The following is a 12,629-nucleotide window of genomic DNA, read 5'->3' as shown; positions in this document are numbered from 1 at the left end:
TTGCTCTATAAATAAGGCACTTTGGAAACAGAGACAGATAGTCTCAGACACATAGTCTCAGACAAGGCAGCGGGGCCCAGGACAGCTGTGCTGCACCTGCTCTGTGGTAGAGCCTGGGTGGTGGGAAGGAGGAGACGTCTGCTCAGGGAACATGCCTCGGCCTGGCCTGCCGTTAGCTGCTGGGTGGGGGGTCCTACCCTGCTTCCCAGGGCATGATACAAGTCACGTGAACTCCTCCCAGCTCTCCTGCACCTACACCTCGGGGATCTGTCAAGAGAAGACCAATGTTTTAATATAACACTAGCAAAGAAACCTCACCAAATAGCTCATAGGCTGTCTGCCAGCATCTGGTGCCCAGCGCAATCAGCAACACTCAAAATGAGCAGCTGTTAAAGAAATTGACTGGCTCAGAGAACAAACATACCCCACAGCAAGCCAGGACTAGTAGGGTTGATGCTCATGGTAAGCAGCACACTGGATGCAATGAGCATCCCGCGGACCCTAATCCTGGGGCAGCACCCACACCCACCTGGGATGGGACCCGTCAGTCCTCGGACAACATCTAGAGCTGCTGGTGTCTCCCAGCACCCATCACTGCCCTCCTCCACCCCAGCGTGCAGGCCAAGACACCCCACTGAGGACATCCTTCCCTAAACAGCTGTGTTTGAGAGACCTCTCTCTCATTATCAAAAAAAGAGTATATATATTAATATTTAATCGCCTCCAGGAACTATACAGTGAATATTTCTATTTTTCCCCAAATGACTTCAATGAACCTTCCTTATGAAATTCTGCATTATCTCCATGTATTACTTTTACTATAAGAACAACCACCCTGGTCTCCGGGTTGACTCTTGTTTCCCCTCTTTCACTCTGTGAGAAGTGGGAGGGAGATCTGCAATTTCAAAGGGGAAACATCTCTTTTCTGTGTAGTTTTTTCAGGCTTATCAAGCTTGGCAGCTTCCCTAGTTCCCCACGGTTGGGCTGCACAAGCTCCTGGGTTTCTTGGCGGTCCCTCGGCACACAGCCCTGGCCTTGAGCTGGTTTCCCAAGGGAAAAAGGGCTGCCTGTCAGAGCTTTCCAAGCAACTGCCCAATTTTTTGGAAGCTTGAGGACGTGGCCTCATGGCAAGCTTTGTGCAAACAGGCTGCTCTGAGCATCCCCAGGGAGAGGGCACTGCAGGGCAAGCACAACCTCATTGGGACACCAGAGAAGCCACCTGCAAGTCAGGACAAGGGGCAACGAGTCCCATCCCCAGACCCAGGGGCTTAAAGCTGGCAGAGGCAGCCACTGGTCCCACCGCCGAGCCAGGCAGGGGCTGACGGCTGAAAGCCCACGAATTCCTGCCTGGTCCCCCACACCACCATGGCCCCAGAGGTGCAAGCCAACCCGACGGACTCAAACAAACACAGGGTTTGGTTCCAGTACAGCTCGAGTGGTTTTCTTTTAATCCCAGAGAAGTGAAATGCAACATTTGTTCGAGTTGGTAATAACATCCAGAGACAGAAGTCCAAGCCCCCTACTCGGTAAAGTCATTTGTGTTTAAGGCACTCTGCAAAACCAGCTTTCCTCTTCTCCTTCCGATTTTCCCCACGCGGCAGCAGAATACCTGGTTTGGTCTTTTCTCCATAGCGACACCCACACATCCTGGCTCTTCTCACCATCTCCGGGAATTGGCAACAGCAAATCCAGCGGGAGCCGAACGGAGAAACGCCAGGAGGCCGGATCAATAAATACGGACGGGCACGGGAGGGAGCACAGCGCCTGGGGAGGGGGTACACGGGCTTCGAGCTTCTGCAGGAAGGGGACAGGCACCAGGTGTCCTCCCTGCAGGCACTGATGTGATTCCCCTTCCTTTCTCCCTGCCCCGGCTCCGAAAGGGGATGGGAGCACAGGGCTCCACAAGCATCCCTCCCCAGCGGCGCTCCCAAACACGCAGCAGCACCCCAAAACGCAGGGGGCTGGGCAGGGGGGGACCCAGCTGCCCCCACCACACAGCAGAAATGACCCCCCTGACTTCCAGCCATCAATAAATAGCAATAAATAACTTAAACTTAAATAAATAAATAAATAAATAAGTGACCCGAGGACAGGGACGGAGGGGAAGGGGCACCCCGAGGCTCAGGGCAAGGGAAGCATGTGGGTAGGCATTTCCATGACCTGCCCCTCCCTGAGATAACGGGGTGCTGGTGTGAAAGGGGGGCACAGGGAAGGCATCCCGCGGGGCAGTTGGGACAACTGAGCCCGGGGGTCCAGGTGCTGGTCCCAGCCGTGGGCTCTGCAGCTGGGGCTCCTGCTCAGGGTCCCCATCCGTACGGCTGCGGGCCACAGGGATGTGAGCCAAACCCGGATTTGCAGGGGGGAGCTCTCACCCGCTGCCTCTCCTTCCCTCCCCTTAGCTTGAGCATCACGAGCCTTGCAGTCAGCGCGACTGAGCTCGGGCAGATGCTCACCCAGCACCTCCACCCAAGCATGAGCACGCACCTTTTGTGAACATGCCAAATGCCTGCAAATTTTTGCAAACATTGTTTGCAAATCTTTTTTGCCAACAATTTTTGCAAACTTTTTTTTTTTCTTTTTTTAACGGGGAAATGCCCACGAAGACAACCCACGCATCAAACCGAGTTAAGCGCATCAAATCCAGCCGTCAGAGAACAAGCGGGCATGGAAGCCCAGCAGAAGCCTGGAGGGGTGAACACAGGCACGGCCCCGGGGCTCAGCCAGAGCCTGCCTGCAGGCTGGGGCAGCCCTGGGAGCGCAGGCACACGGCTACGGCCAGGCTCTGAGCCCAACATCGGCACCAGGCAGCATCAAGCACCTCCCTGGGGACGTTGCAGACACACATGGACAGAAATGGTGGCCGCTGCTGTCTCAGCGCGCGGCAGATGATGTGCCAAGGCTCTGGCCAACCAGCACCTCCCAAAAGATGGCAATGAATTCAACAGCACCCCTATGCCAGCATCCCTGCTCTCCCAGCCAGCTGGCACCGCGGCGGTGCTGCAGCAGCTCCTTGGGCTGACAGCCGGCACACAGACCCCGAGCACAGCCCCGGCCCTTCCCCACGGGTTTTGGGGAGTTGGCTCACACAGCCTCTCTGGACGCAGCACCCTCTCCCAGCAGGAAGCCCATCTCGGGGCTACCCGTTTGTTGGGGAGCCCCTCCCTCTGGCTTTTTAGCTCTGATGCTGCCAGAGACATTTCTATCCCACTGGGTCAAAAGTATACATCCACCTTATTTCAAACCAAAAGGTACTTACGCCTCCTCCTCCCCCAAACGTTAAGAAAAATTGTATTTAAAGTTTCTAATCCCTCTCCACACACGCTTTTTGATAAATGAAACATCGGTGATGGCAAAAGCTGCCATCAATCCCCTACCAGGACAAAACCACGGGCAGAGTCTCAGAAGAGCGGGACACCTTCCCACGCCGACAAGCTCCCAGTAGAAGTTTTTCTCTAGAAAACACAGCAAACCCAAGCTCAGAGTCCCCTCTTCCTCCAAACCTTTCCCACCGCAAGGCTGTAGCCCCGGTGAAACCCAGAAGTAGGCACCGAAAGCAGCAGGTTCCCAGCCCACTGCGAGGCCAAGCGGGAGGAGCAGGACCGCCAGCCCCAGCATGGGGAAGTGTGCGTCGAAGCATCAAAATGCAACGCTCCCAAAGGGAAAAATAAATAAACAATCGAATCAGCAGCAAACACTACTGAGAATAATAAGTAGCATGGGGATTTCACAGGGATTTTTGGTCTAAGATGCCCGGGGAGCCCCTTTGCCGGCAGGGACCAGGGTACGCATCCCACCCCGGAAAAGCACAAGCCGTGGCTGAAGCTTTGCAGGAGCTCAGCCGCGCTCTGTGGAGCGATGCCGTGGGGATGTGCCAGCACGCCGTGGGGAGCAAAGCAGCGCCGGGCTGGGCGTCCCGACAGCCAGGCTGAGGGCAGCGCTGTTAACACTGCAGAAAAGGCTTTGCATGGAAGTGCCAAACACGGCGACCCTCCCCAGGCTCTTCTGGCGATGGGACAGGAGATGGGACCCTCCCAGTAGGAATTACCCGCATCCTCAAGGCAGCACAAACCTCCCGTGGTGCAAAGGCAGGGGTGTGAGCCAGAGGAGCCGCAGGGCTTGTGCTGCGGCAGCAGACAGAGCAGAGAAAGTGGCAAAAGCCGTAACTGTCGGCTCAGGAGCAACAGGGCGCCCAGGGCATCGGCAATGCAGCCATGGCTTATGCCTCTGCTGCATCTCGGGGGCGAGATATTGGGAACTGCAGGTCATGGCCCACAGCACGGCACCCACCCGCGGACCAGACAACGCCAGCTATCCAGGCAGCAAGGGGCGAGGAGAAAGGCAAATAAAACCCCCTGTTACCCACTAAGCACCTGCCGCAGCAGGAGGCAGCGCCCAGGCAGCATGCTCACCTCCTCCCTCCCAGGCAAACCCAGGCCTGGCCCACGCAGCCTCCGCTCACATCCCTGCCTCCGACCCACGGAGAGGAGACCCCCATCCCTGCAGAGCCTGGGGAGTTACCACAAGGCATGCTGTCCCCTCCACCGGCATCCCTGCCAGTAGCCACCCTGCTCCGTGGATGGCTGAGGAGGAGGAGGGTCTCCATGTGAGCTGGCATTTGTGTGGAAAATGAGCAAGCATCCAACTTCTTGCAAGGGACTTGGGTCTGTGGTGGAAGCGTGTGAGTCCCGGGGTACCTCCAAGCTGGTTTGGGTACCCCACACACAGTCAGCGAGCACCTGGCCTGGGTGAACGGGCACCGCTCCCGATTTCTCACTCGGCTGAGAATTGGTTTTGCTTCCGTAAGAGAAGAGTCAGTGGGATTGGGGGGGAGGGGGGGGGAGGTTGAGGAACTGCAAAGATTTAGTGCACCTTAAAACGAAAGGACATCTAACCTGCCCTTAGATCTCACTCCGAGACAGAAAAGAGCTATGGCATCTCCTACACTCACAACTACTCCAAACACACCCAGACGCATGCAAAACGTGTCCCGCTTCCCCTCGGCTGCGGAAAACCCCTCCCGGGCAGCAGTGCTGGCCAGCGCCAGGCTCCGGCTCAGCGCCCTGGCACTGCCAGCTCCCGCTCTGCTCCCGGGCCCTCCTGCCCAGTCCCAGCGGGCAGGGCGAGGGGTCGATTATCGATCCGAAATGCATAGGTATAGACACCGCGAGGACACCCGCACCCCGGCAGGGAGGGTCACCGCAGGAGCCCTCCGCGTCCGGCAGGCACGGTCTCCGGTTCTACCTCCAGTTGGGTGGAAAGCAGCATTCGCCACAGGCACAGTTAGATCACACTCACGCTCCTTGCATTGCCCTGCAAGGAAGGACGAGTCGTTTAGGTCAGACAGCCTCTTTGCCAGCCATAAGCCCCTAGAAGTACTCAATTCCGCTTCCTGGGAAATCCTCCAGCTCAGCGACCCCTCTTCTGCACCCCTGTGCCGGCCAGGCTCCCTTTCTGACTATAAGGAGGAGCCATGTTTCCAACCACAGCTACAAAGGCAGGAGAACCCAAGAGGTCTGCTTTGGCTCAGAAACCCCGTTCGTTTGCAGCAGGCTGACAGCACCCAGGTCCTCACACGCGCACACCGGCGCTGCTCTACTTGGGAGGTATCACGACTATAGGCTGGCCTCGCTTGGGTCTCCACATGAGGACTTGGGCATCGTTGGCGTTGGGTTTCACTAGTGCGTTTGGTGGGATGGGCTCCATCCTGCTGAGGATTCGGGGCTGCTCCTGCTGAGTCCTTCCCACCAGCCGTGCCCGCTGCCCCAGCAGCTGCATGGGATCAACCTCAATGTCCACTCGCATCCTCCACTTTATAGTCTGCAAGATGATCTTTTCCTTGGTGGTGGTGTTCATGGCCACCAGCCACGTGGTAAAGCTCTGGTCCCTTTTAATCCTGGTCAGCAGCGGCACGTTGCTGTTGCTCACAGGGACAGCCCACGTCACGCTGGGGTAGAAATTGTCATTCATGCTCACCGAGAACCTGGAGATCTTGTTAGTGGGCCCGACCAGGGTCACAGTTTCTGTGGTGTTTCCATACCAGGGGTAGCTCACGCCATCTGAATCGCTGATGGCTTTTACCCTTCCTTCTCGCAGGTCGGGCAGCTCCCAGCTTGACCTAGTGAAGAGGAAGAGAAAGGCCAGGTTAGCAAGGAAATGGCAGAGACAGCGCCCAGCGAGGGACGGGGAGTCAAGCAACACAGGGATCCTCTCCCCGCCTGCAGCAAGCTCTCAAGGACCTCCTTCAAGACCAAATTTGGCTTCAGTTCCTTTGCTGAGTCCCTCACAGCCAGATGAAGCCTTTGTTCTGCCAGTACACCACTATTTTAATTAACCTGCAATCAAACCAGCTGGGCCAAAACTCGTTGCGGAGCCTCTCTGGGGTCACTCTCCTTAGTCAGCTTCTGTGCTGGAGAACAGCCTTCCCCATCCGCAGCTGCAGCACCACAACCACAGCACTGGCCAAGCCCGTCAGCAGCCCCCTCCTGTGATAAAAGTCTGTGATTTTTATGCCTCTAAATATATGTGTCTGCACAGAGGCACATACGATAATTAAATACCACAATTATGCCTGCCGCCGGTGCGATGAAATCCCTGCAATATGGCTGGGGGGGAAATTCCAGCCCAAATCTTGGCTGCCAACCACGTTAGCAACACCGCACGGCTACAGCAAGGGAGACGATCGCCACGTGGCAATTACGAACGGGGAGCTCTGGTGAAACCTCCCACCAAGTCCAAGCTCTGGCTTCAAATACATCTGGGCTCTGAAGCTGCCTGGGAGTGGCAGGGGACATGCGCCCGCCATCCCCCCAACTGACGACCTCCGCTCGCTCTAACGTCACTGATTGCTCCAGCGGCACGTGCAAACGAATCTGCCACGATGCAAGGACGCAGGCAGGCAGCACGAGGACCCGCTGCTCCCCCCCCATGCCCGTGCACATTGCTGTGCCTGCCGCCCCGTGCTTACAACCCCGGGCACCAGCACCGGGATCCCACCGGCGAGCTGCGGAACGGACGCCTCTGGCCATCTCCAGCCCCCTCTTGCATCACCACTTTCAAAAGGCAGAAGACACAGCGGCAGAAACAACACCTTTGCCCCTCGGTGTCCCCCCGAGTCACCCGCACGCTCGGCCTTGGAAAAAAGTTGGTTTCCAGCAGCCACTTCAGCCGAGCGCCGCAAAGCTTTTAACACAAGCCAAGGGGGCAACTCCCCCAGCACCACTGCACTCCCGACCTGGCCCCGGAAAAAAACACTGCTTGGCGGGGGCCGGCGGCCACGAAGCCCTCGGACGAGCGAGCTGCAGGCCACGCGGCTGGCGCAGGAGCCGGCCGGAGGACGAGAGGAGCGGGGGCTGCCCGGGCCGGGGCTCTCTGGGGGCAGGGAGGGTGCCGGGAGCGGGCGCTGGGGTGACGGTGGCGGCTGAAGGTGCAGACACGGGGTGGGGGTGCAGTACCCGGTGCCCGGGGGGGCAGCGCAGCGCCCAGGGGGCGGCCAGCCGGGGGGGCTGCCGCTGCCTGCCGGGGTGCCCGTGCCGCTGCCAGCCCGGTGCCCGCCGCTGGGCCTCCCCGTCCCCGCTCCCACCCCAGCGCAGCCGGGGCGCCGTGCCCGGCGCCGTCCCCCCCGCCCCGCGCCGGTGCGGGTGCCGGCGGCGGTGCCGGTGCTCACACGCCGAGGTCGCTGTAGGTGTTGTAGAACTCCATGTGGTTGCAGGCCTGGATCCAGCCCACCACCCAGGTGTGCCGCCGGGCGATGGGCGGCATGAGGACGCGGGCCGAGGCGCGGAAGTAGGGCGTGCGGTACCGCAGCACCACGGGCGAGCTCTCCTCGATGGCGGTGGCCGCCGGCTCGATGGTGGCCGACACGTCCGACACCACGATCTGCTCCCGACGCACCCGCGCCTTGCAGGCCACGCTCTGCAGGCACCCCATCGCCGCCGCCGCCGCCGCCGCCGCGCCGTCGTCACCCGCCGCCGCCGAGCCGCGGGGCCGGCGGGGCGGCCCGTCCCCCCGCCGCCGCTCGCCCGCCGCGCATCGCCGCCCGCGCACCGGCGCCCGCACCGGCGCCGGCAGGGCGAAAGGCGCCGCCGCCGCGCCTCTTGCGGCCCTCGCCGGCTGCCGTACGCCGGCCGGGGCGGGCACGTGCGCGGGGAGCGGGGGGGAGAGGCGGGGCGCCGCCCGCGGATCCCCGCCCCCGGGCGCGGCGGGAGGAGGGACGGGCCTCCCCGCCGCCAGGGGGCGCCGCAGCCCCGCCCCGGGGCGGCACGGAGGAAGGGGGCGGCGGAAGAGGAAGCGGGGCCGCCTGGTGCCGGGGGGAGCCCTTGGGGGGTCCCGGGGACGCGGCGGTGCGGCGGGCAGGCCCGGGGCGCGCAGGCAGCGGGACCCGGAGCAGGCCCGGGCAGGGGGCGGCGGCGCGCTCCTGGGCGGCTCGCCCGGGCCGCGGTGCCAGAGCAGGCCTGGCGGCCGGTGCGCGGCCCCCGCCTCTCGCCATGCCGAGCCCCCGCAGCAGCCGGGAGCGACGCGCCGGCGGCGGCGGCGGCGGCAGCAGCAGCAGCCGCCTGGAGTTCCTGTCCCTGGTGAGCCAGCGCAGCCCCGGCGCCCCGGACAGCCCGTCGCACCGCAGGGAGTCGGGCAGCGCCGCGGCGGCCCCGCTGCCCGAGGAGGACTGCATGAAGCTGAACCCCTCCTTCCTGGGCATCGCCCTCAGGTCCCTGCTCGCCATCGACCTCTGGGCCTCCAAGCGCCTGGGCGTCTGCGCTGGAGAGGACTCGGCCTGGGGCAGCGCACGTCCCCTCATGAAGGTCGTCGAGGTTTCGGGGCACGGCATCCCCTGGCTGCTCGGCACCTTCTACGGGCTCTGCCAGAGCGACAGCTCAGCGGCCAGGGAGGTGCTGCTCAACCTGCTCTTCGGTGAGGCTGGGGGCTAAGCAGAGGGCTCTGCAGGTGGGGGCTGGCCGGAGCCGAGGGGGAAGGATGGGACTCAAAGGACGGGGCAGAGCTGAGTAAACCTCAGCCTCCTCCAGCCCCGAGGGAGCCAGCTGATTTCGAGTAGCTGGTGCAGGTTCATTTGGGGTGCCTGTACCCCAGAGTGAGTAACCCTGCAGCTGGAGGGGCATGGTGGCATGGGTACAGCTCATCCATCGCAGCTCCAACCACACACTCTGAAACTCTTGACAGCCAAACTGCTCCTGCGGTTGCACAAAACTTTCAGGGAGCTGAAGTGACTTAGTTCTTCAGCTTATTAGAACAGTGCATTTCAGGCACAGCTGCCTAGTGTTGAGACACCAGCCCGTTCCCTGAAAAGCTGCATTGGCACACAGACATCTGCCCCTCGGGCTTCCTGCAGGCAGTACCTGCGTGGATTGACGTGTATCAGCCAGTGAGGAAACCTGCTTTGAGGGATACATTTTAATATCGGGTGGTGCCACATTCCACCCCCAGCATCCTGTCCTATTAGGTATACCTGGATTCTTCATTTTTGCTCATTTAGAAACTGTAGTAGCTCCAGAACAACAGACCTTGTCAGGTTCCTAGTTCTTACTCTTTTATGAAGTTACAAATAATTGCTCTCTCACACTTATCATTTGAATTTAAATTTGTTTGGTGGGAAACACATGGGTTTGTGCATCTTTTTCATCTAGCACACATGGTTAAATTACAGTCCCAGAGCAGAGCTGTGGGAAGGGACCTGGAGGCCACCAACCTAACCTCTGCTCCAAGGCGGTCTGTCCCAGCACCAGGGCCTTGTCCAGCCCTCAGTGCTCTGGAGCAGAGCCCCCCCACCTCTCTGGGGCCCTGTCCCAGGGGTGCAACACCCACATGGGTGAAGAGTGTTCCCTAATGTCCAGGCTGAATCTCTCAAACCGTATGGAAAAATAGAAAATGCAATTGAACTAGGTTTACATGTGGGAAAAAAAAAAAAATTCTTCTTAAATGATTAACCAAAGGGAATGAACTAAAGCGACCAAAAGATTTGATGACCAGAAACAAGCCTTAGGACAAGCAGAAGTTGGTCTCTCACAAGACTGCCTTGGAAGAAGTAGCCCTGGCCGTGAGTGCTGTGCTAGCTAACCGGGATGGAAGAAGCACCCTCTGCCCTACGTGAGAAGCTGCTCTTGCCAAATACAGGCTGAACACTTCTCACAGGTGCTTCACCTCTGACTTCCACCACAACAGCCTTCAGCTCTCTGAGGGCAAGCCACCGTTATTGACTTCATACTTTATTCAGCTCTTGAAAACCAAAGTGTGGTTGACTTTCTGGTGTTAATCCCCCCAGCAGCAGGGAAAAGCAAGACCTCACACTGAGCTGGGGCTGAGTGGTGGAAGTGGGTTGATCATTCACCAGGGTCAGTTTGACCCTCAGCCAGGAGGGTAGGCAGAGCCGTGCTGAGTCAGCACCAGCTGTCAGCAAGGGAATTGCAGGGAATATTAACCCCTCTGTTGCCTTCAGGTTAAGGGACAGTTTGAGCCCCGAGTCATGGGGAGATCAGGCTTTACAGAGAAAGAACAACCCAACACACCCAACGAGCTGGGCTGTTGTTGGCTGTGTCAGGGAGAGGGTCTGCGGTCGCACAAGGGCTGTGTGCAGCAAGAGCAGAGGTTAAAGACCTGCTCATGGTGGAGAAGGCCAAGTGCTGGATGAGTGCCATGCTCTCCCCACCTGGCTGTTGTAGCCATGGGAAATACTGCCTTCTCTTAGCAGGTTTTGGTAGCCAAGTGCTTTCTTCTTAGCTAATGGCTTTGCTTTGATTCTTGCCTTCATGGAGGGAAAGAAAAAAACCTGAAACACCAAACCTTGCTCACTCACTGTTACTGTCTCCTAGCCTTGCTGCTGGATCTCGTGCTGGTGGCAGTGGTGAAAGGGCTCGTCAAGCGGCGGCGGCCCACCCACAACAAGATGGACATGTTCGTCACCATCTCAGTGGACAAGTACTCCTTTCCGTCAGGCCACGCCACCAGAGCCGCCCTGGTCTGCCGCTTTGTTCTGCGCCACCTGGTCCTCGCCGTCCCGCTGCGGGTCCTCGTGGTGCTCTGGGCTCTCATCGTCAGCGTTTCAAGGGTCATGCTGGGCAGGCACAACATGACGGACGTGCTCTTTGGTTTGCTGCTGGGCTATGCGCTGTACAGCGTGGTGGAGTACTGCTGGCTGTCCCCGCTCAGCGCGCCTGCCCTCTTTGCGCTCTGGAGCCATTGATGGCTGGGTCCCTCCCAAAGGAGGAGGCGTGCACCCTGTTTTCTAAGCACGCACAGGGAGGGGATACTGGGACTCGAACTCACACCCTAGACCCCACCCAGCCAGCCAGAATTTCAACACTAGCGGTGCTGCAGGCTCCTGGGCCCACACTTAGACATTTGGTGCTGTCTTGCCCTCCTGATGGGCTGTCAGGCAGGGCATGCACTGGCCAAGCAGCCACACTGACTGTTCTCCCACAAAAAAAACGGTCCCTGCAGAGCCCAGAGAGGGCTCAGCACATTCATCCGGCAGCTCGCTGCTGATACTGTGAATCTGCATGCTCGTGCTGGGCACCTGCTGCGTTAGCCCATGGTGTATGTGGTAGCTTTGCAGAAATTCCTCTGCAGTCACCCATGTATCTGTATGCTGTAAATACACTGATCGTGTTTCTGTTGTGAGCATGCCCTGCACATCCTGCTCCATAATGTCTGCCTGGAGGGGACTCACGGGGGTCTGTCCTCAAGTTTATAGAGAGCTCTGCCTTCTTAAGCAACACATCTCTTCCTTACTGACTTAAGTACCACACTGAGGCCAGGTCTTAAGCAATGAGGACGCAGGCACCTGGCCCCTGTGCCGTGGGGAAAGGATGGTGCAGTCAAGGGTTTCATCTGTCCATGCCACCTCCCAGACAGCGGGTAACAGGGGAAGCAGCTCCCAGGAGCAGCCCGCTCCTGAAGCCCTTGAGCAGAGCTTCACAGCTGCTTTTTCCCTCTACAGGATTTTCAGTCTCCCAGGGGTACAGGGTGCTCACAGCAATTCCCTTTTGTCAGGGTGTTAGCAGTGCTGCTGGCAGCATCCTGCAGAGTGAGCCCCTTCCCCACAGCCCAGCAGCCAGCAATACACACTCACCCAGGCTGCCGAGCAGACCCGGGAGCTGAGCCTTACCTACACCTCCTGCAGCAAGAGGCCCTGGCTCTGCCAACCCCCACCACAGCTCCCTGACTCTCTTACCCTGGCACCACTGGTCCTGGCAGCTTGCTTTTCATAGAGGACTGGTTGTCCTTGGCAGGAGGGGAACCACGAGGAGTGTCTGTAATGAGCCAGAGCTGAGATTGAGCCAGAAAAGCACAGAATCAACAAGGACCACAGGCAGGAATTGAAGGCTCTGGACTGAGAAATAGTGCTCCTGATGTGGGTGGGGGTGACTGCAGCCAGGTGAGGCTCGTCATGGCCTTTAAGGTCTATTAGTGCACTCAGGCCCTGGAAAGTGCAGATTAAGTCGTATTAAAACCAGGCAGTGTTTAAGTGTGCTATTCCTCTGGGTGAAGTGTGTGGGAGCAGCCTGAGGGCCGCTGGTACAAGCACCCCATCTCTGTCTGTCACCCACCGTCAGTTATGCAGGGGCTGAAATGAAAGCACTTGACATGACAAGGTTCCTCCAGAGCTGAGCCCTGACCCACTC

General features: G+C 59.2%; 2 protein-coding genes across 2 annotated transcripts; one reads left to right on the top strand and one right to left on the bottom strand.

Moving 5' to 3' along the window:
• Window positions 1-1,414: 1,414 nt before the first annotated feature.
• On the bottom strand, window positions 1,415-7,975 carry LOC141926665 (protein FAM78B). The gene is made up of 2 exons (XM_074832854.1): window positions 7,664-7,975; window positions 1,415-6,115 (listed from the first exon to the last, which is right to left on the bottom strand). The coding sequence occupies exons 1-2, from the start codon at window positions 7,924-7,926 to the stop codon at window positions 5,593-5,595; spliced, it is 786 nt and encodes a 261-aa protein (XP_074688955.1). The 5' UTR covers window positions 7,927-7,975; the 3' UTR covers window positions 1,415-5,592.
• A 348-nt stretch (window positions 7,976-8,323) lies between these two features.
• On the top strand, window positions 8,324-11,637 carry PLPP6 (phospholipid phosphatase 6). The gene is made up of 2 exons (XM_074832853.1): window positions 8,324-8,904; window positions 10,818-11,637. The coding sequence occupies exons 1-2, from the start codon at window positions 8,484-8,486 to the stop codon at window positions 11,186-11,188; spliced, it is 792 nt and encodes a 263-aa protein (XP_074688954.1). The 5' UTR covers window positions 8,324-8,483; the 3' UTR covers window positions 11,189-11,637.
• Window positions 11,638-12,629: the final 992 nt, after the last annotated feature.

The sequence above is a fragment of the Strix aluco genome, chromosome 8 (genome assembly GCF_031877795.1).
Source record: "Strix aluco isolate bStrAlu1 chromosome 8, bStrAlu1.hap1, whole genome shotgun sequence".
In the NCBI taxonomy this organism is placed as follows: Eukaryota; Metazoa; Chordata; class Aves; order Strigiformes; family Strigidae; genus Strix; species Strix aluco.
Note: the sequence above shows the minus strand (reverse complement) of the source record. Positions and strands in the feature narration are given on the sequence as shown.

Excerpts from the sequence above, each read along its gene's own strand:
- LOC141926665 (XM_074832854.1), bottom strand. The coding sequence starts at position 7,926 with ATGGGGTGCCTGCAGAGCGTGGCCTGCAAGGCGCGGGTGCGTCGGGAG. Across the intron at positions 6,116-7,663 it reads ACCTACAGCGACCTCGGCGT|GTCAAGCTGGGAGCTGCCCG; the intron begins GTGAGCACCGGC and ends CCTCTTCACTAG.
- PLPP6 (XM_074832853.1), top strand. The coding sequence starts at position 8,484 with ATGCCGAGCCCCCGCAGCAGCCGGGAGCGACGCGCCGGCGGCGGCGGC. Across the intron at positions 8,905-10,817 it reads GCTGCTCAACCTGCTCTTCG|CCTTGCTGCTGGATCTCGTG; the intron begins GTGAGGCTGGGG and ends ACTGTCTCCTAG.